A 24,219-nucleotide genomic window follows, 5' to 3' on the forward strand; every position below is an offset into this window, starting at 1 on the left:
AACTGAAAGCATTTAAATAAAGGCGAGTACTCCTTGTATTCAGTAGTAGGTACTTGCTGAAACTGTGGTGATTTTACTGATGTACTGACTTTTATTTCTGAATGATGAAACGATTCACAAACGTGGGACGCAACTTGTGGTTATAGGTTACAAGGAAATGGTAAATATTTACAATCGCGGTAGATGCCAAAAAAAATGCTAAAAATCCGAAAATACTTTTATTCTATGCTCTTTCACTTCCTCTTTTCAAATCAACCGGCGGAGATAAGAAATTCCAAATACTTTAGGAGATATGGAATTTTTAAATTTTGAACATGTAGAGTAGCGGTATTTGCGAAAAATAATTCTAAAATCTGAAATTACTTTTATTATATGCTCTTTCACTTCCTCTTTACATTAAAACCGGCGGAGATAAGAAATTCCAAATACTTTAGGAGATATCGAATTTTTAGATTTTCATCACAATACCTGTGAATTCAGGCGGCCACCATTGTTTCTTGTTTACGAGACGAGTATGATTTTTTTCCGCGTAGGTGAACCGACCATTGGGTAAATATTTACAATCGCGGTAGATGCCAAAAAAAATGCTAAAAATCCGAAAATACTTTTATTCTATGCTCTTTCACTTCCTCTTAAGCTATTTTCATGCTTAACTCACTTTGCCACTTTTTGTGACTAAGGCCATTTTTAGCATGTGCGGATTGAATTAGAGTTAAATTATTGAACTTTAAATATATTTCCCGTTTCTTGGACCCAGTCATTTCTGTACAACAAGATTTGGTAACAAAAAAAATCACTGTATAGTTATATCTTTGCAAAATTTTGTCACCAGGAAGGAAAAGAACACATTTTGCAAAATTTCAAGCTTTTGATGGTAACAGTACAACCACACCTCATTAATACAGACCGGAAAGGTCCAACATTTTGACACTTTGTAATAACGAGGTTTGCATTAACTAAGTAAACTGTTATTTACAAAAATTTGTAATACAGTTTTCCAAATACCCTTACTTTTAGGGACTATAATTTTGGAAGAATATGTTCTGTATAAGTGATATTTTTCCATTGTGCACTAAACCAAGGTTATTCCATTAGTATTACGTTTGCATTTTACTGTAATGTTCACTTCTGTGATGTTTGCATTATTCATTCTTTAATACATGTAAATAATCATTTTACCATTAATCAAACACAACATGGTATTTCATAATCATGTTTTTTCTAAAAACCTTTAGTATTATAAGTGCTGTGTAATTTCTTGGGATTCTGTAAAAACATTTTGTTTATGAGGGTTTTGAAGGTTTTTTTTTTACTAACACTGTTTTAGTTTATTAAGTCTTAGTTGATGACTGGGAAAATGGTTACACAAATTGTCACCATTAGATATGAAAGAAGTGTTGATAATTTTGATGGGAATTATGCTCTGTATTACTAGTGGTGAACAAAAACTTATTGAAAGCATTTTTTTTTTTTTGCTTGTTAACGTTTTCATCTGTTTGATGTAAATGCCCTGTCTCTCTTTTCCGACGCCATGGGCACACTTGTTTTTGCATTGGTGCGGATGATGCAAAGTGATTGCTTCTCACGTGTGTTGCTCTCTTGTTGGCAGCCTGTGCTAGAGAACAGCAGCGGCGGAAGGCTTGATGTGGTGTCGGACGAAGCAGAATTTGAGCTGTGGGATTCTCATTTTATGCTGCGCGGGGACCATGAGCCTGACCTAGGAAACAACCACAAAAGGTAAATCGCGTTGTTGCAATGGTGAGAGTCGAACAGAGAGAAGGGCCGTTAATCCGGAGGGACACAATTACATGGTGAATTGTGATAAAACAGAAATAACACCGAAAAGCACGTCAGAACACTCAGGGATGTCGGAACAGGGGGGGCAGCAGGGGCGAGAGTAGCATTTCGCCCCCCTCCTTTTCCCAGAATAAATGTTTGGTTGTAGTTTTTTTTCTCAACCAGTAGTTACAAACGTTGCATTGGTGATCACATTGATTAGAAAATCAAATTTATGATTGTCAATATACTGTAAAATGATTGTAAATTCCTAGATGGCATTTTATTTAAATTGTACTACATCTACTGTCAGAGTATCAAGCCATTCCATGGCCCAGAACAACAAAGCGGCGATTTGTCGGGAGGTCGAGATCTAGGGATGATCGTTAATATTTAATACATACTACGTCATCAAATTCTTGGATTGGTATATTTAATATTTTGGTTCGGAAACTCATTAAATAGCACAATTTTGCATCTAAAATTCAAAATTTTTCCGGGGGAGGACCCCCGGACCCCCCCTTCCTCTAGGACTGAGTTAAGTGTGAGGGCTGATCGCGCATTGCCGGTGATTTCGAGATGTTAACTATGGGCGCCACCACGTGGAAGGGCACGTGGACCCGGCGGAGTCTCTCACTCAGGGCGTGACGTAGCCCAAGTGGGGACGAGTTACCAGCCCTTTCTATCCTAGCTACCCAGACCTGGCCCGCTCTAGGCGTCGGGCACGCCACACTCCTAGACTCACTCACCACGTGATTAAATAAGTACTCACTTTATATTTATTCTCCAGATTTAATTTCACTAACACGTCTCTCTACACGCCCGTTACACGTTACACATTACACGGTTAAAAAGCCTTAGGCACGAATCGGTTTAGGTGAGGGCATGGTCCACACACGTGGCCATGCTGCAAAGTATACTTATTACACGGTGATGAAAAAACTCGACTGAGACAATTAATTAATTAAACAGCCCGCTGGCCGAGAGCTGCCCCGAGGATGACGAGCGAAAGAGATTCAGAAATACTTAACGAGACAGAATTACTTGGTCAGTGCAGAACAAAGGTTGAGGTCCCCGGGGTGCTGGCGCGTCTGCTCTCGGTCAGTGATGAAGATGGACTGGGCTGAGCTCATCGCTCGCAGGTGGCAACATGGCGCCCTTCGCGCCAACGCAATTACCGTTACTATATTCTACGACTCCGTGCCCCGGCGAAAGTTGAGTAAATTACAGATAAACATTAAAAATATATAAAAATTACTGACAATGGAAAGTTTGTTACTATTTACTTATTTAATGATAATTCATATAAAAGCATTCCTATCCTCGTCCAAGTCCGTGCCTGTTCGGGTCCGCCCGGGCAACGTCTATAGTTATTTAAGGTAACTTATTTAAATTAAAGAAACACAAGTAAACTACACAGCACTGGGGCGAAGATGGATGAAAACAACAAAAAGGCTTACAATTAATATTAACATAGCAATTTTAGGGATCGCCGCTGTACTGCAACATGTTTGTTTTGACAGTTTAATTATTTATTATTATTTACGATTTATTTTATTTTTGTTTGCTCTATGTATAATATCATTTATTTTCAGAAACGGCAATATTTGGTTATGTATGTCTATGGAAAAGTGATTCTTTGGATTTTTACCGGACTATTTGAACGAGGTATTGTTGATACCCCTCTAAGGACTAATGGACTTGAAAACTGTAAACGGTAAAATTAACGCCGTAATTTTATTATGTAAATTATTAATTTTAATATTTATGTATTTGAATTTTAAGTGAAATTTTGTTATCCGCGCAATTGTTGCGTTCGGAGTTTACGTTTTCGGTAAGAAATTAGGTAACTGAAACGGTCCTTTTGGCCAATCACGGGCCACCATTTAAAAGTGAGTCTTACTGGTTATTTTGAGGAAACTAGTAAGAAAGAGAGTTCTACAATGGCCAGCTGAATGAGCGGCAACTTCGTGACGTCGGCGAATTTAAATCCTGAAAATTAGCTATCTAGCATCAGGCATCCCGGATAGTGGATGATAATTATGAACCATTAGGGAGTTCAGAACATTTAAATAGGATTTATCTAAAAAGATAAATATCATAGGAGTGATTAACGTGAGTAATAAAAGTGCCCAGATTTTTTGTGCCCTAATCTTATGCACGAATCACGAAACTCCCGTTTTTACGTCACATCGTCGCCGAAACTTATTATAAACATTGATTTCATGAATTAAATTGACTTTATAGAGGATTTAAATAATACTTGGACATAAATTTTACGAATTTACACATTAATTAACAGACTCAGTGGTCCTATAGATGAGAGGCTCTGAGCTCTGCCGATGATTTTGAACCTATCTAGCCGAGGTAAATTGATTTAAGTTCCCTAAAAAAAAAATATTAATTAAAAACTGTGTAGTGTCAACGAACCCGAATTAAGACTTTTGAAAATATTTAAATGTGCGCAACATAACTCCTGGTAATTGAACTTTTATTGAATTACTATGATGTCACCGTTAAGTTAGGTTGTTGTTTTGGATATGAATAATAATTAAATATATTAATAAGATTGAAATCTTTTAAATCGTTTTTACATTGGAAATAAAATAATTCTATATTTAATATTCACAGTGTTGTGTTGTGTTATTTGTAATTCCACCTACTCCAGTGTGTATTTATGTATGTTCCATATCAATCAAATAACACCTAACTGTGACTTACCTTATGTCAACATTACCAGTGAAGAGTCACACAATTTAAGAAATCTAATTTATTACACAGTTTTATTCAGCCCAACGTTTAAGTGTGTGTGTGGAGCCTACTAAGCAGCACGAAAGTAGCTCTACATATTTAATTGGCTACCCTAGCGGGGCCTAAACAACTAAGAAGGTTCCCGCACATATTTATTTGGAGCCCATACGGTGGGGCCGATTTTGAGGTTAAGGGACACCTCAACAATTTTTTTGTGTAAATTCTGTACCATCCGAGTACTGTGTGCAAGTGCACTATTTGTGTAACGCATTATTTTTTTCAATTACTTCCTTGCACACCACTATGGCCGACGAACAAAACAAATACTTTCGTAGAGAAAGATCACGAAGTGTAGGGGAGGAGTATGCTACTGCACAAACCTCAAGCAGTGAGTCGAATCCTTCATCATCTGCAGGGAATTCGCCTGTAGTCACCTGTGAGGAAAGGTTAGGGCGGCTCACATCTCCCCTAATCATGGAGCAGGAAAACATAAATGACACTGTCCTACACACAATTGCACCCCAGGATAGCACTCCTACTCCACCACCAGTGACACTAGAGTCACTGATGCAGATCTTGCTGCAGACAAATGCTCAGATGAAGCAGAACGACTCTAAATTGGAAAAAAACAACACCGTTCTCACTGAAAAACTAGAGCAAAACAACACTGCTCTCACTGAAAAACTAGAGCAAAATAACATCAATCTCACGGCTGAGTTGAGGGCTGGATTGGAACAGACCAATGCTGCCATGGAACAGAACAATGCCAGCCTAAGGAATCTCGAGCACAGCATCGAGGTTAGACTCTTGCAACAACATGAGGAGATTCAGCAGATAGCCGAACAGGTCTCCCAATACAACAGCAGGGTAGATGGGTTGGAATCCCACGTCACGTCCCTGAGGAACATGATGGCCAACGAGCATCGAGGACAGGCCAACGCCAGGGAAGAGGTGCGTGAGCACATCCAGCACCTGGAGAGTAGGCTTGGTGACATCGAGGTGGCCACAGCTACGCTGAGGGACAGGTTTGAAAATCTATCTGTCCAACCGAGCCCTACAGCTGCATCAGCTGGTAGTATAGGCCAGGCCCAGGCAAGCGAGTGCCATGGACCTACTGTTCCAACACTGCCCACCACAAGCAAGCAACAGGGCGGCACCGAGTGCTACACTGAGCACCTGCCCCAGGAACCGTCACGTGTCACCCCCATCACTCATCGGCCAAGTAGCAGGACGTTTGTAAACACGTCGAGTATGGACCCTGCTACTCTGATCCACCACCCGGCCAAGCATTGGGCAGAGGCCATGCCCACGTTTTCAGGAAGGGTTACCGAGAACCCTATACGGTTCTTGAAGCGCTTTGAGGAATATGCGGCCACGTTCAATCTCAGCGAGGCTGAGGTACTAAAATGCCTCAACAGTGCGTTGAAAGGGCAGGCTTTCTACTGGTGGGAAATGCTGAGTGCAACCACCAGTAGCTACAATCACTTCCAGGCCATGTTCCGCCAGCAGTATTGGAGTCTGCGCATTCAGAGCAATCTGCGTGCCCAGCTCCATACTGAGAGGTATGACCCCAGGAAGGGCACAACGCTGGAAGCCCACCTCTCAACAATGTTTGAGAAAACTAGATACCTCGACTTGCCCATGACGGACGAGGAGTTCGTAGCGGCAATACTCACTCAGTTGCCGCTGCGCTACCAAAAGCAGTTGTCCGGCCTGACGTACCGAGACGTCACAGAGTTCAGAGAGAGGCTCCTGAACTACGACAAGCTGGAGAAAATGGACAGGACGCCAGCACCCAAGGAGGACCACGAGAGGGTACCCCAGCAGAACCGCCAGCCACCCCTGAATAACTATTGGCAAAACAGGGACAACAAGCCAAGGGACAACCGTCAGGCAGCTGTCCACACTATGACGTGGCAACCCAAGGGCAGAGAGCAAAGCTCATATGGCCGGTACGCTATGAGCCAACGCAAAGGCCCCTACAACAAGAGGAAGACCTGGTGGTCAAATACGAGGAACTATCATAGCGACGAAGAGATGTACCAGCGCAAGAGGAAGGACGACCGCAACGACAACCGCCGCCGCTCCTACTCGCCTGAAGTACGGCCTCCCAGGGAGTCCCGTGACCGACGCCCAAGATCCTCGTCTGAAGACGAGAGAGAGTACGCGAGGAAGTACCGCAAGACGGAGGAACCTCGATACCAGGGCCGGCACGAAGAAACCCGAATGCCACCCCACCATTATTCCCCCCAGACGACAGAGAATCATGGCGGCCAAGCCCATAATAGCCAGTTCTCTGGAAACAAGCAACGCTACCAGAACGCGACATTTCCACCACCATTCCAGGCGCGGCATCCAGGACATCAAGCTGCATACTACCAGAGAGGGGAAGTGAACCCGGTAGCAGCCGAGTTCAAGGCTGCAGTGTCCAGCGTCGCAGGACCAAGTAATTGGAACCACAAAGAACAACAACAACGTGTTCCAGGTGGACGTGCCAACCAGGGCACGTTAAACTAGAACGGGTTTCAGTTGGATCGCCCCGAACAGAAACCCACTATTCAGGCTCAGGGGTACATAACGACAAAACTCCAATTTACAGCTGCATCAGCTACGATAAATTTATATGCACTGTTATGCTAAGAGAAAGTGAAAGGGACTTTCTCTATAATGAAAATGATGAAAATAGGGTTCATCAAGTTTGTACAGTTTGTCCACATGTGACATTAAAAATTGAAGAATGCAACGTGGATGCATTAATTGACAGTGGCGCTGAAGTCACGTGTATCAGTGAGGAGTTGGTGAACTACCTCGAGCATCAGGGCATCATACTACCCAAGATACCAGTACCAGCACTCAAGATAATTGGAGTGACATCAAGGGCAAGCCCTATTGTAAACAGACAGGTACTGATAACAGTACACGGCCTAGGCAGACCGAAAGACATGACTGCACTAGTTGTGAAAGGCCTAGCAAAACCGCTAATAATAGGCACCGACTTTCTATCACAATTTGGTGTAGTGATAGATTTTAAACTATGTAAAATTCATTCAAATGACTGTGAAACTCCAGTCACACTCACAGGCAAGTGGCATGTGAGGGAAAGTTTTGTGGGAATATTGTACAGTGAACCTATGCACAGGCACATATACAATGCACAAGCAAGTGAGCAACTTCAGGCATCACTTGAAGACATAAGACAGTCACTACAGGAGGTGAAGAGTGTATCACCCAGTCAGCTGCAACAACTGTTTGGTGTACTGGCCAATTTTCAGTCAGTATTTTCTGACAAGCCAGGCAGAAACAGATTCTACCAAGCGAAAATTAAAATAAATGAGGAGGCACCGTACCACCGCAAATGCTATCCCATTCCGGTGAAGTACGTTCAGGAAGCCACAGCCTACCTACAACTTATGATTGATTGGAATGTAATCAGGAGAGAAGCAAGCCCCTATGCTAACCCCATAGTTTGTGTGAGTAAACGAGACGGGACAGTAAGACTGTGTCTCGATGCTAGGGAGCTCAACAAAATTACAGTCAAGGACAGGGAAAGTCCTATACAAACGGCAGAAATTTTAAGATTGTATCAAGGTGTGAAGTATCTCACAACCATGGATCTGTCGTCAGGCTATTGGCAGATACCATTAGAGCCTAATTCCTGCCAATATACATCATTTCTGTTCAGGAATCAGCAGTATGTATTTACAGTTATGCCGTTTGGACTGTGTAACGCAGTGGCTGACTTTACGAGATGTCTAGACGCAACCTTAGGACCCGAGTGTCAGGGATTTGCAAGGGCGTATGTCGATGACATATTAATAACATCATCAAATTTTGAAGAGCACATGCAGCATGTTGCCACTGTACTGCACAAATTGCAAGAGGCAGGCATGACTGTGAAAATTAGAAAATCTGTTTTCTGCAGAGAGGAATTACCCTTTTTAGGACACATCCTCACACCTGAAGGCATTAAGACAGCCCCAGACAAGCTGCAGAACATCCAAGAGTTTCCTACACCGAGGAACGTGAAACAGCTAAGAGCGTTTCTTGGAATAATTGGGTTTTACAGGATATACTCCAACCAAGTTGCACAGTGTGCAGTTCCACTGTTCAGCCTATTGAAGAAAGGCCAGGCATGGATGTGGAGTGAAGAGCACGAGCAAGCCTTCATCAGCTTGAAAAACTTGTTCCTGACTGAACACGTCATCTACCATCCAACCCAAGGGAAGGAATTTCTGTTATACACAGATGCCTCTGACACAGCCCTAGGATGTAAGCTTGCACAGGAGGAAAATGGAATTGAAAAGACTGTAGCAATGGCTAGTCGTACTCTCAACCAAGCCGAGAGAAATTACACTGTTACAGAGCGAGAGGCTCTGGCCATCATATGGGCACTCCAGAAGTACAGGGATCTGCTACTTGGAGAAACAGTGAAATTGTTAACAGATCACCAGGCGTTAACATGCCTTAAGGCAGGCAAGTTATTTGGTAGCCGCCTTACGAGATGGTTTTTGCTACTGCAGGAATATGATATTCATATACATCATATCAAGGGATCTGCCAACACCACTGCAGATTACCTAAGTCGCCTGCATGAACTGCAAGAAAGTTCACCATCTACATCAAAACGACAGAAGGAATTTTTAGTGGCACCAGTATCCACAGAAATATTTAAAACCAACCCTAAACTCCGAGATATCCTGAAGGATATAAAATGTAAACAACAGGCAGATGAGTACTGCAAAAACACCATCAACCAGCTGCAGAAGCAGTCAGCTGATAATAAAATTCACCAACATTTCTGTTTGTCAGCAGAAAATGTTTTGTTTGCCCAGTCAAGGAAGAGAGGCATTTTCGAAGATCACTGGAAACCAGTGATACCAGCTGATTTGAGGCAACCAATCACCTGGGAACTACATGTAGCCTTGGGACATGTAGGGAGCAAGAAGCTCATTGAAGCATTAAAGAGGCAAGTGTATTGGCCTAACATGTCACGCTATGTAAGTAAGGTCACAAGTGCCTGTGACCTATGTCAGAAGGTGAAACCACCTGGACAACACCTGCATGGAGAATTGCAGCCAATCATTCCAACAGCACCATTGGAATTATTATCAGTTGATTTATTTGGCCCCCTACCACAGTCAAAGGGAGGTGTTAAGTATGTTTTTGTGATGCAAGATGTTTTCACAAAATTCACAAAATTGTATGCAATTGTGAACCCAACTGCAAAAGCAGTCATGCAAAAATTAAAAACTTTCGTTGAAGAAATTGGTTTACCTAAAGTGGTATTGTCAGACAGAGGTACCCAGTTTACCAGTGATTTGTGGCAAACAGGAGTCAGGAAATTAGGTGCAATACCTACAACCATCAGTGTACGGCATCCACAAAGTAACCCTGTGGAAAGACTCATGAAGTCAATAGGGAGTCTTTTACGTACGCTATGCCATAACTCGCAGCAATCATGGCGAGATAAGTTGCCATATGTAGAGTGCATTATTAACCATACTGTACATGGGTCTATTGGAGTTACCCCTGGAGAAGCCATGAGCCTGAATAGATCGGCGGCGATCAACCCGAAGTATTTACCCCGATGTGAACAAACCCCTAATGAAGAGGAAAAACTACCTACAGGAGAAGAGGTAGAAGCTCTAGTGAAGAGGAAGTTGACAGCAGAAGCTGACATCAGACGCAAGAGGAAACCAGCATCAAAATTAGCAAAATTTAAAATTGGAGACCAGGTACTGAAGAAAACAACTCCGGTAAGCAAGGCCTGGGAACATGTAACCAAGAAATTGTTTTTGTTATTTGAAGGTCCTTATGTCATCACAGACATAGTACAAGAGAATTGCTATGCACTAGCAGAGCCAGCAACAGGCCGACCAGTAGGCCGTTATAATATAACGCAGTTAAGGGAATACAAGAGCCCTACTACTATGTAAGCAGTACCGACCTAAGCTGCGAATGCCTCGTGATGGTACAAGGTGTAGTACCATAAACAGCTGAGAGCAGTCTAAGTGTAAGTTTCAGACCAAGGATCTGAACTGTACAGAGGAGTAAGTGTATGTCACTGTGATTATGTGATCTAGTACGCCATGTGAGGCGTAGTGCAGCCACTGTAATTTGTAATGTTAAGCGGAGGTGTAATTCCCGCTTGTTTCTGTGTAAAGGTGAAGTAAAATGCCACCTATGCAGATATTTACCCTGTGGTTATGCGGAAGTGTAATTCCCGCTATATTGCTGTATTTGAGGTGAAGTGAAATGCCACCCATACAGATGTTATTGTAGCCTGTGAAGCTACCTGTGTACAATGTGTATTGTATTTATGTATCAGTTGGCTTGCACAATTCCTCGTATGAGTATGAACTCAAATGTCACTAAGACATATATATACAACATTAGACTAGCCTATACCTATGTGAAGCTGTATGTACTGTGTACTAACAAACGAGAAGAAATTAAGCTTATTTAGTGTCGATGTAACTAGGTGGTATGATACCCCATCCTGCTGTGTAGACATATATAAACACTGGCATGCAAAGCATCTCTAAAAGCACATAACCCTTTGCAACTACAAGCAGAGTAATATTATGCAGGTTACCTTGATTTAATGATGATGCTGAGTAATCCAATAGGCGTCGTTATGTTGATGATGAAAAATAGAAAATCACTAAATTTTCTAATATTTATAGAAGAACTCACTAAGATTTTAAAACTTCACTATTTTATTACCATTTCTGGGATGAATTTAGGGAAAAGAATGATCTTTAGGATTGCATTCTACCCAGAATGCAGGTTAGAAAAGTATGCACTCATTTCGCATACAAATCCAATCAGATTTAGCTGAAATATTTAGTTTATTAAACTTTGGATGTCAAGGCATTGATATTTTATGAAATGAAAACACTGAAATTTGAAATCGATGATTTTTAAGAATTTATTGGGAGAAGCCCCTATACGAGAAAATTACGTCGTCTCAACACTATTCACTCGCATCACTGTCATAGTTGCTTGAATAGTATTCTTCGAATGATGTGAAGAATAGCGAAGAATGTGGATCTGAAAAACTCAGGATCTAAGCCCTTTGTCACGAGAAGTGAAGATACTCCGGCAAACAAGTGTCCACAAGCAACTTCGCCTAACAGAAGTTATAAAATTGAAGAAGCAAGAAAATTTTCTTAAAAAGAAATGAAAAAGATATTGAACATGTGATACCCTATGTTGAAAGCTATCCTGATACAGCATGTTTGTGAAACAGCTGATTTGTAAAAGGAACCTTAGCTACACTGAAGCCAGGAGCCTCAGTAGATTACAAGACTCATGTGTTACTGATAGTAACCAAGATGAGATGAAATGTGAACATTATTCAACCCAGCGAGACCGCTACGGGATGAAAACACAGTAATGGAAGATGAGAGGAGGAAGATAAAGCCTCTACAGCTGTTGAGCTGAGCACAGCAGACTGAAATTGAAAAAGTTACTAAGTTGGTAATTGTGTAAACCAACGACTTCTCTGTATAGGAGAAGATAATGTAAACAATGTGTAAAAACGCTATGAAATTTTGATTGTATAACTTGTAAACATAATGAAAGGTTAATGGTATGTTATGTAAATGTTATTATATATATATAGTTATATATAAATGTTATATTATATGATCAATTGCTAGTATGTACTATGTAAACATAACAATGAACTATTAATTGTCAGTATGTACATGATATGATATATATTCTTGGATGAAATGTTAACAAGTGTGATGAAATGCAAATGTAAATTGCAAACTAAATATGCTATAGTTAAATGCAAATATTTTTAATAATGAAATGTAAACATGTAAGTTACAAACATTGAGTAATGAATATAAATTATGTTAGCTATCAATATGTTATAATGAAAAGCAAAACATGTGATGTTTGATATTCAATAATGATACGCTATAATGAAATGTTGTGGTGAAATGTATGAAATCTCATGAAATGAGAACACAAACAAGCAAATGCACTGTGATGCATACTAATCAAGTACGAACTAACAATGTGATATGTTAGTAGCAAGCAAAGTACTAATATTGAATTTAATGGATATTGATAACCAGGCATTGTTATGCAAGAATTGAGATTTAATAATTAATAGTATTTATTTATTTTTTTTTCTAACAATGATGTTAATAATGAGAATGTTATATGTTAAGCTAGGAATTTTAAGGTTAATTTAAGATATTTTTGTTTTAACGGTGACGTCATAGTGTTCCGCGGCAAGTACACAAGTTGTATTGCCTGCAGACACTTGTATTTGCAAGAGTACAAGTACGCACATAGTGATTAAGGTATCGATTAAGACCCGGACACCTATACTTAAGTCAGGTGCGAAGGTTACACCAGAGTGAGCTAGACGTAGTGCGGTTCGCAACGATTGTGTACCTAACAGTGATGGGAATAGACGAGTGCTTCCTTGTGGGAAGTGGTGACCTCGCCCCACGCAATCAGCACCGCAGACGCCACGACGCCGTCTCGCGCGTAGTCGTGAGGCAGGGCGGCTGGACGCCGCCACATCAGCAGTTGATGACGTCAGCTGCAGTGCCAGATGCCGTGCTGTCTGGTACAGCATCATCGCCCCACGCCAGACCCCGTCGACGCGTGGTGAACCAGGCCAGGTTTGTTGGTCGTTTTGAGGACAGGCGCCGTCTCGACGCCGCTGTCCGCTGCAGGAAGGAGGAGTCGCAGCAAGGATGCAGTCATCACCGCAGATGGACGTTGACCCATTGCCGTGACGTGACCTGGAGAACGTCCTATTGTTGACTCACGTGTACATTGCACCCCTTCGAATCCCTTTAGTGAATCATACTCACAGTAAGTAAGTCCTCCCGAGTCCTTCTCAACAGGAGCGGCTCAAGGCAGAAGCTGTCGGAGAGCAGCAGCAGTTCCAGCCTTCGAAGATTTTGCACTGCAAAATCCGTGAACTTCTTCGCGCAGGTCTGTTAGCAGCGACGACCCGATAAAAAGTGTTTAAAAAGGCGCGATTTTCAGGCGCGCAACGGTAAAAAACGAATCGAGGAGGAGAGGTAGTCTCTCTCAAGTTGTTTTTTTTGTTTGTCGTTTGGTGCGCGCGTTGCTAGGCAACGAAGAGTGTTGTGTATTGTGCGACGGAGAAAGAGAAGTGCCAATCACATTGCACCGTTTTGAACAGGTCAAAGAGCACTGTTCAATGTAATTGACAAGGGCGGCAAAATCTGTACTGCAACATGTTTGTTTTGACAGTTTAATTATTTATTATTATTTACGATTTATTTTATTTTTGTTTGCTCTATGTATAATATCATTTATTTTCAGAAACGGCAATATTTGGTTATGTATGTCTATGGAAAAGTGATTCTTTGGATTTTTACCGGACTATTTGAACGAGGTATTGTTGATACCCCTCTAAGGACTAATGGACTTGAAAACTGTAAACGGTAAAATTAACGCCGTAATTTTATTATGTAAATTATTAATTTTAATATTTATGTATTTGAATTTTAAGTGAAATTTTGTTATCCGCGCAATTGTTGCGTTCGGAGTTTACGTTTTCGGTAAGAAATTAGGTAACTGAAACGGTCCTTTTGGCCAATCACGGGCCACCATTTAAAAGTGAGTCTTACTGGTTATTTTGAGGAAACTAGTAAGAAAGAGAGTTCTACAATGGCCAGCTGAATGAGCGGCAACTTCGTGACGTCGGCGAATTTAAATCCTGAAAATTAGCTATCTAGCATCAGGCATCCCGGATAGTGGATGATAATTATGAACCATTAGGGAGTTCAGAACATTTAAATAGGATTTATCTAAAAAGATAAATATCATAGGAGTGATTAACGTGAGTAATAAAAGTGCCCAGATTTTTTGTGCCCTAATCTTATGCACGAATCACGAAACTCCCGTTTTTACGTCACATCGTCGCCGAAACTTATTATAAACATTGATTTCATGAATTAAATTGACTTTATAGAGGATTTAAATAATACTTGGACATAAATTTTACGAATTTACACATTAATTAACAGACTCAGTGGTCCTATAGATGAGAGGCTCTGAGCTCTGCCGATGATTTTGAACCTATCTAGCCGAGGTAAATTGATTTAAGTTCCCTAAAAAAAAAACATTAATTAAAAACTGTGTAGTGTCAACGAACCCGAATTAAGACTTTTGAAAATATTTAAATGTGCGCAACATAACTCCTGGTAATTGAACTTTTATTGAATTACTATGATGTCACCGTTAAGTTAGGTTGTTGTTTTGGATATGAATAATAATTAAATATATTAATAAGATTGAAATCTTTTAAATCGTTTTTACATTGGAAATAAAATAATTCTATATTTAATATTCACAGTGTTGTGTTGTGTTATTTGTAATTCCACCTACTCCAGTGTGTATTTATGTATGTTCCATATCAATCAAATAACACCTAACTGTGACTTACCTTATGTCAACATTACCAGTGAAGAGTCACACAATTTAAGAAATCTAATTTATTACACAGTTTTATTCAGCCCAACGTTTAAGTGTGTGTGTGGAGCCTACTAAGCAGCACGAAAGTAGCTCTACATATTTAATTGGCTACCCTAGCGGGGCCTAAACAACTAAGAAGGTTCCCGCACACCGCACTGCTTCTAAGCGCCCTCTTGTGGTAGTTCGTGGCGCGCAATTCAAACACACGACTACGTACATGGCGGTACAAATGCCGGGGAAGGGGAGAGGAATGTTGAGGAAACGGAGACTGACTAGGCTCATGGGGCGTAGCCCCGGCTGACGTCAATTGCCCCCCCCTCGAATAGCCGGTCATGTCGACGTTTCCGCTGGGTCGCCTGTGGGCGTGGTCGCCCCCTTATCAACAACAGCTGTGCTTCCTCGCGATCCCTCGGGGTCGTAGCGTGTATCGCGGAGCCGGAACTGGGTCTTGTGACGCCCGGTCTCCCCTCTCTTCCCGCGGTGTTTCGTCTTCCTGCGGTTCGGTTACTGTCACCCTGAACGTGGAGTCTGCCAACGAGTAATGCAGCGGCCATAATGGCTCGTCCGGCGAACCCGGCCTACTCTCTACTTCCTCCGGCCACCTTATCAGTGGTTGGGATGTCGACTGGCCCTCCGTCACTCCGGGCGTGTCCCTGAGAAATCCCCTGAAAGGCGAGACGTCACTCCCCGAGTCTTCGAACAGCCGCCTCGGCCGGACATCTGTGACTGCGAGGGGCGTCGCCTGTCCCGCCCCCAGGTCCGGGAAGCCTCTGAACCCGCCCCCGTCTGTTGGGGTGGACGTGACCAGCTGTGCGGCCGCCCTCCCGTCTGTCTCGTCCGCCGCCTCCGTCTCTCTCTGCCGCGTCCCTGCTCCGTCACGTCTCGTTCCCGTCTCTTCCGCCCCGCCCGCCGCCTCCGTCTCTTCCTGCCCCGTCTCCGCCTCGTCCGCCGCCTCCGTCTCTTCCTGCCGCGTCCCTGCTCCGTCACGTCTCGTTTCCGTCTCTTCCGCCCCGTCCGCCGCCTCCGTCTCTTCCTGCCCCGTCTCCGCCTCGTCCGCCGCCTCCGTCTCTTCCTGCCCCGTCTCCGCCTCGTCCGCCGCCTCCGTCTCTTCCTGCCCCGTCTCCGCCTCGTCCGCCGCCTCCGTCTCTTCCTGTGCCAAGCGCACATCGTCCCGGTGATATTTCGCGGCCCGGCCTGAGGGTAACTTTATCACGACCGCCGTGGGCCCCGCCTTGACCACCGCCACCGGGCCAAACCACTTTGGCGCCAGGCCGGCGCAGAAGTTGCGTCGGCCGGAGGAGAGGGGGTGGAGCCTCGCGTAAACCAGCTGGCCTGGTTTCAGTTCAGGGGGCGGGCGGGTCGTCTCGGGTGTGCGTTGTGCTTGGTAAGCTGCCTGGTTACGTCGCGCCCTATCGTGCGTCTCGGCCAATCGCCTCAGGCGTCCTTCGGGGCTCTCTACGTCCGGGTCCGTTTGTTGTTGCCGCACGTGATATTCCCCGGGGAGGGTGAGGTTCCGCCCCTGGACCATGGTGGCTGGTGTTTCGCCGGTTGCCGCGTTCACCCGTCGCCGGATGCAGTACAGAACGTCCGGGATGTGCGTGTCCCATTGGGCGTGGTCATCCGCGAGCCTCAACCGCAGTTGAACCTTCACCTCTTGGTTGCGTCGTTCCGTGGGGTTCGCGCGGGGGTGGTACACGGGGGTGGTGTGTAGGATTACCCGCCATTTTCTCCCCAGCTGCGCCCACCGGCGCCCGACAAATTGGGTGGCATTGTCCGACAACAGGACCCGGGGGTACCCCCACCTAGGAAAAAACTCCGTTTCCAGGCTGCGTGCAATGGTGCCGGCGCGGATGTTCGCCAGGGGGTAGGCCTCCACCCAACGCGTGTAGCAGTCTGTCACCACCAACAAAAATCTTTTCCCTCGGGGCGTGCGGGGATATGGTCCCATTAGGTCTATGGCGACTGTATGGAATGGCTCGGTGGGCTGCCTGGGTACCTGCTGGGCTGTCCCGTCGGTGCGGCGCGCCTTGTGCCTCTGGCAATGTTTACATCTCCTCACGCAGTCCCGTACAAACTTGTTTACCCCTGGCCAGTAGAACTGTTCCCGCAGATCGCGTCGCGTCTGGTCTGCGCCGGGGTGTCCGGCTAGCCTGTTCACGTGATACATGTCAAACACCTCCCGGCGGGTGGCGGCTGGCGCGAACGTCCGCCATTGGCCAGCTGTCCCCTTAGGTCGCGCCTGCAGTGTCCCGTCCAATACACGGTAGCCTTCACATTCTCCGCTCCCGCAACGGCGCACGATCTCCTGTGTGTCTGTGTCCGTGAGTTGGGCCGCTCGCACGTAGGCGTCTAAGTCATCAAGCTCCGCGCCTGGCGGTAATGTCGGTGTGACGTTAAGGTTTAGGGCACACAATGCGGCTTGGGTTGTCGGGGTGCGCGGGGTCCTGGGTATGCGCCCGCTGGGTGGTGGCAAAAGCTCCTCCCACTCCGCATCGTCACAGGCTGTGACGGTGACGTCCGGATCTCGCGACAGCTCGTCCGCTAGTTCGTTCTGTTTTCCCGGTACATGCTCGACTTCGAAATCTAAGGCCTGTAGAAGCATGGCCCAACGCGTCAGCTTCGAACGTCGCCCCTGGATCGTGGCCAGCCATTTGAGACATTGGCTGTCAGTTCTCAGTACGAATTTCTGCCCCTCCAGGTGTGGGCGGTAGCGTCTGAGGGCCCAAACTACGCCTAGACACTCACGCTCGTTTACGCTATACCGCTGCTCGACGTCGCCGAACTTGGCGCTTGCATATTCAATCACCCGAGGCTCGCCGTCGTCGCCGAGTTGTAACAGGATGGCCCCGATGCCCTTCTCGCTCGCGTCTGTTTGTACGATCAGGGGTCTGCCTGGGTCCAGCCGCGCGAGTAAGTGGCACTGTTGAAATCTGCGTTTTAGCTCGTCAAAAGCGTTCTGGGCTTCCACGGTCCACCTGAACGGACGTTTGGGTGACAGCTGTTCTGTCATCGGCGCCGCTACTACCGAGAACTCTGGGACGAAGGCTCGCAGCCAGTTAGCTAGCCCCAAGAACTTTTGCAGTTGCTTGCGCGTGCGTGGGGGCTCCTTGTTGATAATTACACTCAGCTGTTTTTCCGTGGGTCGGTTTCCGTCCGCGTTAACCACTAAGCCCAGGAAATCTAGTTCTGTGGTCCCCAGGTGGCATTTTTCGCGATTGCATGTCAGACCATGGCTCGCCAGGCGTTCCAAGACTAATGCTAAATGATGCGCATGTTCTTCCCACGTCTGAGACCAAACAATTATGTCGTCCAGATACGCGGCCGCAAACTTGCCCGAGTAGTTGTCTAAGACCCGTGTCATCATCCCTTGGAAGGTAGCGGGGGCGTCCTGTAGGCCGAATGGCATCGCGCAAAACTGAAATCTCCGCCCGTCTGGGGCTGTGAACGCCGTCTTGGGTCGGTCCGCCGGACGTATCGGCACCTGCCAATACCCAGATTTTAGGTCGAGGGAAGAAAATATCTTGGCGTTACCCAGGCCTGAAAGTGTGTCGGCCATGTTCAGCAGGGGGGGTGGGGCATTAATTGTCACTCTATTAATAGGTTTGAAATTGACACAGAAGCGTAGTTTCCCGTCTTTTTTTTCTGCCAACACGACCTGGAAATTATACGGACTTTCGCTAGGCTCAATTATCCCGTCATGCAACATGTCCTGAACCTGGTCTAGGATGGTCTGTTTACCAACGTGGCCGTAGCTACCGGGTGGGATAAACATTGGCTCGTGAGGATGGGTCGGGATGGCATGCTCAGCTATGGTGGTACGTTTCAGCGGGTCCGCGGACGCAAACACATTACACTGATGATCGAGGACCTGCTGGATGGTAGCACGAAACTCGGGGGGAACTCCGTGCTGGAACTCGTCGAGACTGACCTGGTTTACTGCTGGTGGAGTAGGCTTACCCAGCCCGTGGATGGTCCGCCGCCCCTGGGTGCCGACGTGGACGCAGCCGGCCCGGATGTCGATGGCTGCGTGCTGCTCGTAGAGCCAGGGTAGCCCCAGAATGACGTCATCACGTAACTGCTCCACCACCAGCGCCGTCGTGACGGACCGTTGGTCCCGCACGTCCACCTCCAGCGTCGCGACGCCCTGGGTGTAGCAGGCGTCCCCCGTGGTAGCCAGCTGGAGTTGGCCCGGGTGGTACTCGAAGTTGTCACGGCCAATCACGCGTGCCGCCACACAGTTGTGGCTGGCGGCGGTGTCAACAAGCGCGTGGACTGCGCGCCCGTTGACAACCACCGGAATGCGCAACAGGTCGGCCTCCGCCGCTCCCACGTGACCCAGGAGAGGCCCCGCCGCCGTAGGTCTGTTGTTGTTAGGTGAGGCGGGGGAGGTGGGCTGTCTTAGCGCGCCGCCCCCTGCCGTCCGTTTCCCGACGGCTGCTGCGCCGCGAAGTCAGGCCGGAACTTGTTCCTCACCGGGCAGTTCTCGTGCCAATGGAACGTGCCTGGTGGACACGTGTGGCACTGAGGTGGTGGGCTGCCGCCGGTAGTCCGTCTCCGCCATGTCAGCTGCGCGTGGCCGCTCGGTCCGGGTTCGTCGCGCCTAGCTTGGTCTCGGGTGGGCGCCGTGTAGGGCACCAGCGCCTTGGTGTCGGCGGGCGTCGTGTCTTCCTGCTTGGTGCTCAGGGTGGCGTGGATCCTGGTCGGTCTGACAGCTCGTAGGTCCTGCTCTAAGACGCGCGCCTGTTGGACGAACTCCTCTGCCGGACGCCGCGTCATCGGGCGTAAATACGGGCGAAATTCCGGGCGCATCAGCTCAACTACCCGCTCCAGCACTCCGGTAGGTTCTTCTCCGGGAAACAGCCGCTTGTACAGACGTATTTTTTTCATGATAAACGCCTCCGCCGCCTCCGTCGCGCCTTGCTCGAGACAATACAGCTCCGTCCGCACTCTCATCTCTGTCTTCACGTCCGCGAATCTGGCCTCGAACAATCTCGCGAACTCGGTCCACGGCATGTCATACTCCTGGACGATCTGCCACCACGTCTTGGCGTCGCATTTGAGCGCGGTGCTCACCCTGTTCGCCCACTCACACTCCGGCACTCCGTAGCGATTCAGGCGTTCCCGACACGCGTGTACAAATCTCCGCGGATCGTCGCTGGTTCTGCCCGCAAATTCCGGTAGCTCCACGTGTCCTATGAGAGGTACCCTGCTCCGTGGTGTGTCGGCGGCGTCTCTCACCGGGCTGCGGCCTGACGGGCCCGCTATTCTCACGTGGTGGCACCACTGGCACGTGTACCACCCGTCTTGAAAGGAGATTATTTCGGACTTCGCGAAACACGCCGTGTGCTTGAACGCGCGACAGTTCCGGCACCAGCCTCCCTCCCGCGTCTTGCCCTCACACTCCGCATCCGTGCACTTCCCGTGTCCCGCCTCAAACTGATCCGCCCGTTCTGCCTGCTCGTGGTTCGGCTGCGCTTCATACTGTCCTACGCACACGCACGTGTCCGTCCACGAAGAAATCGCCGTCCCGCTCACCTGGCGCGGTCGCGCGCACATAACACAATATAAGCTATTCTTTTGAAACAACTCACTTGCCTTAATCGCGCCCGGATTTTTGTCAAGTCCGTGGTTGTCCGACATGGTCGTGTGGTGGTGAGGCCGGTCGATTGCCCCTCTTCCCTTCGCTACGCGACGCGACGCGGATGGCGGTACACACACACACTGACCTGGCCCGGCTGCTGTTGTCGCGAGGAATGCGGCCACCTGGCTGCTCGCAGCGAATTCCTGGAAGCGCGCGCCCGGCTGGTCACGTGGCCGGCGCGCCAGAGTCCCGCTATGCGCTCCGCGCGAACAATAGTTCCAGCGCGAACTTTAGTTCCGCGCGCTCCGCGTAACAACCGCCTATCTCACACGCTCGTACAGGTCTGGTTTTCGCGGAAGATGTAACTCGCCCCACGCTCTTGGGCGCCATTTGAGGGCTGATCGCGCATTGCCGGTGATTTCGAGATGTTAACTATGGGCGCCACCACGTGGAAGGGCACGTGGACCCGGCGGAGTCTCTCACTCAGGGCGTGACGTAGCCCAAGTGGGGACGAGTTACCAGCCCTTTCTATCCTAGCTACCCAGACCTGGCCCGCTCTAGGCGTCGGGCACGCCACACTCCTAGACTCACTCACCACGTGATTAAATAAGTACTCACTTTATATTTATTCTCCAGATTTAATTTCACTAACACGTCTCTCTGCACGCCCGTTACACGTTACACATTACACGGTTAAAAAGCCTGAGGCACGAATCGGTTTAGGTGAGGGCATGGTCCACACACGTGGCCATGCTGCAAAGTATACTTATTACACGGTGATGAAAAAACTCGACTGAGACAATTAATTAATTAAACAGCCCGCTGGCCGAGAGCTGCCCCGAGGATGACGAGCGAAAGAGATTCAGAAATACTTAACGAGACAGAATTACTTGGTCAGTGCAGAACAAAGGTTGAGGTCCCCGGGGTGCTGGCGCGTCTGCTCTCGGTCAGTGATGAAGATGGACTGGGCTGAGCTCATCGCTCGCAGGTGGCAACATGGCGCCCTTCGCGCCAACGCAATTACCGTTACTATATTCTACGACTCCGTGCCCCGGCGAAAGTTGAGTAAATTACAGATAAACATTAAAAATATATAAAAATTACTGACAATAGAAAGTTTGTTACTATTTACTTATTTAATGATAATTCATATAAAAGCATTCCTATCCTCGTCCAAGTCCGTGCCTGTTCGGGTCCGCCCGGGCAACGTCTATAGTTATTTAAGGTAACTTATTTAAATTAAAGAAACACAAGTAAACTACACAGCACTGGGGCGAAGATGGATGAAAACAACAAAAAGGCTTACAATTAATATTAACATAGCAATTTTAGGGATCGCCGCACTGCTTCTAAGCGCCCTCTTGTGGTAGTTCGTGGCGCGCAATTCAAACACACGACTACGTACATGGCGGTACAAATGCCGGGGAAGGGGAGAGGAATGTTGAGGAAACGGAGACTGACTAGGCTCATGGGGCGTAGCCCCGGCTGACGTCAAGTGTAATACATCTTTTCACCCCCCCACTCATGAAAATGTTCTGACATCCCTGAAAACTCCACATGACACTGGAAATGCATGTTGATATGCCATGTAGAACCAAAATGGAAGTTATATCATGAAGTTAAAAGTGCAATTAACCAAATATTAATTCAAATCATAAAAAAAAAAAAATCTTTAAATTTTCAAAATATAAGGAATGTCTACATTTCCGGACAAAAAAAAAGTGCTTAAGTGCAGGGATCAGCAAAATCAATTTAATGTGTTTCACTGTGCATCTCTTTTTGAATCAATTTCAAACAAAGACTGCTCGCTGATTTATTTTTATTTTTCTGAATGTATCTGTTATAAACTAATTTATTATAAATTGTTTTGTTGTAAAAATTCAGCATCTCTTTTTTACTACAATTTTGGTGGAGTAAGTATTAATAAACAGCTTTTATAAATATTATAACAATAACATGGAAAACTGTTTTAAAAACGAAACTGGACTGAAAATAAAATCATAAAATCTTGTCTCTGTCAATCCAGCATTCTGTGGTTGACATATTCTGTAACCGGGCAGCATTCGTGCTAACCGCGTTTAGATTTTTTCGGGTGGATTCCGGCTGTTGCATTAGACCACCAGATTGCATAACTGACTCCCAGCATTTTTAGTTCTCTCAGAGAGTATCATTACTTTAGGTTTTCATTTCAGTACACTGTGGGTTACATTTGAAATTTTGGTTATTGTTCCTTAATGCATATCCAGTATTCCAGTTTATGTCAAATAATCATACAGTTTAAAACCACAAACACATTTTACGGCTTACTTTATTTTAATTACAGTATTTATGTTAAAATAAAGTAACATTACTTAAAACACTTGCTCCTGGGAACAATGTTGGATTATATTTTGATAATTCTACAGCTTTGTACTACAAACGCAAACCTTCCTTTATTTATTTTTACATTTTACTTTAAAAATACAACTGAATACCCAATAAGGAAGGATTACCAAAATTTCATTTGTGCATTGCCGTAATGATTTTTTTTAAGAAGATCAAAACTACTATTTATTTTTTGTTCACCTAGAGCAGGGTATTTCTATTGGTTTTAAGTACATTTGTACTTCGTGTTAATCAGTTTTCTTCAGTGTTCTTGATAAAACGGTACAATATTGACTTTCAATATTAAGGTTAGATTGCTAATCCGAAGTAAAGACCTTTAACTTTATCAGTTTCCAAGGACAGATACTTACATAATAAAACTCCATATTTTTGTAGATACGTACTTTTTTATTTAATTTTATTTCCGTATGTTTTTTCAACAGTGAGGTTATTAGAATCTGATGTTTATTTATTTAAATTATGTATCATGCTCACCAACTATCCAGGGTTGGTCACAATAAATAGAATACATACACAAATAAACAAATAACAGTAAATAACAAAAACACATGATAAGACATACAAATAGACAGCACAAAGACAACTATAATACATAAAAAACATTACACAGACTAGACACCCTAACTCAATAGGACAGGACAGAACACAAAATAACAAACAAATTTCAAAACAATAACCAGCAGACCTAATACCACAATCGTTAACCAACAGAATTGTAGAAGGTTGGATATTTGATAAATTAGACTAAGTTAATCTAAATAATTAAATTATCTATTAAATTTTATTTTATATTTTTTTAGATATATCAAGTTTATCAATATTATTATGGTTAGAAATTAATATAAATGTCTAATGTTTGTGATAGATCGGGCAGTTATCTTCTTCCAGCTACCTAACATAGAAACAGCGAAACAACTGAACTTCTGAGGGCACTGTTAAAAGTGGATATCACCTGGCAATAACTTAAATGTCACTCTGTGTTGCTGGCAATAAATCTGCTGAAAGAGAGGGGGGATTAGCAGTGTGCATGGTTGGTAGAAACTGTTGTTTTTACATTATCATAAATTCCTACTCCTTTGCTGGGTCGAAGAAAGATAACATTTTTCTAAAGGTGATAAAATTTAAAAAAAAAATTAAAAAAAGGAAGAAAAAAAGGTGAGAGTAAAACAAGTAAATCATGCTAGTGTAGTATCCAGCTTTTATTGGTTCTTTTTTTTTTTTTAATATAACTTACGTGTATGAAA

The 24,219-nt window shown here is 45.2% G+C and overlaps 1 protein-coding gene across 3 annotated transcripts in view; it reads left to right on the forward strand.

Moving 5' to 3' along the window:
• LOC134539728 (5'-3' exonuclease PLD3-like) overlaps positions 1-24,219 on the forward strand; it is a 91,279-nt gene that overhangs the window by 36,326 nt on the left and 30,734 nt on the right. For all 3 annotated transcript variants that reach the window (XM_063381980.1, XM_063381979.1, XM_063381978.1), the window contains exon 2: positions 1,610-1,737. In XM_063381980.1, coding sequence (XP_063238050.1) covers positions 1,691-1,737 — 47 coding nt within the window. In that variant the 5' untranslated portion in view covers positions 1,610-1,690. The remainder of the gene's footprint in view (positions 1-1,609; positions 1,738-24,219) is intronic.

The sequence above is a fragment of the Bacillus rossius genome, chromosome 15 (genome assembly GCF_032445375.1).
Source record: "Bacillus rossius redtenbacheri isolate Brsri chromosome 15, Brsri_v3, whole genome shotgun sequence".
In the NCBI taxonomy this organism is placed as follows: domain Eukaryota; kingdom Metazoa; phylum Arthropoda; class Insecta; order Phasmatodea; family Bacillidae; genus Bacillus; species Bacillus rossius.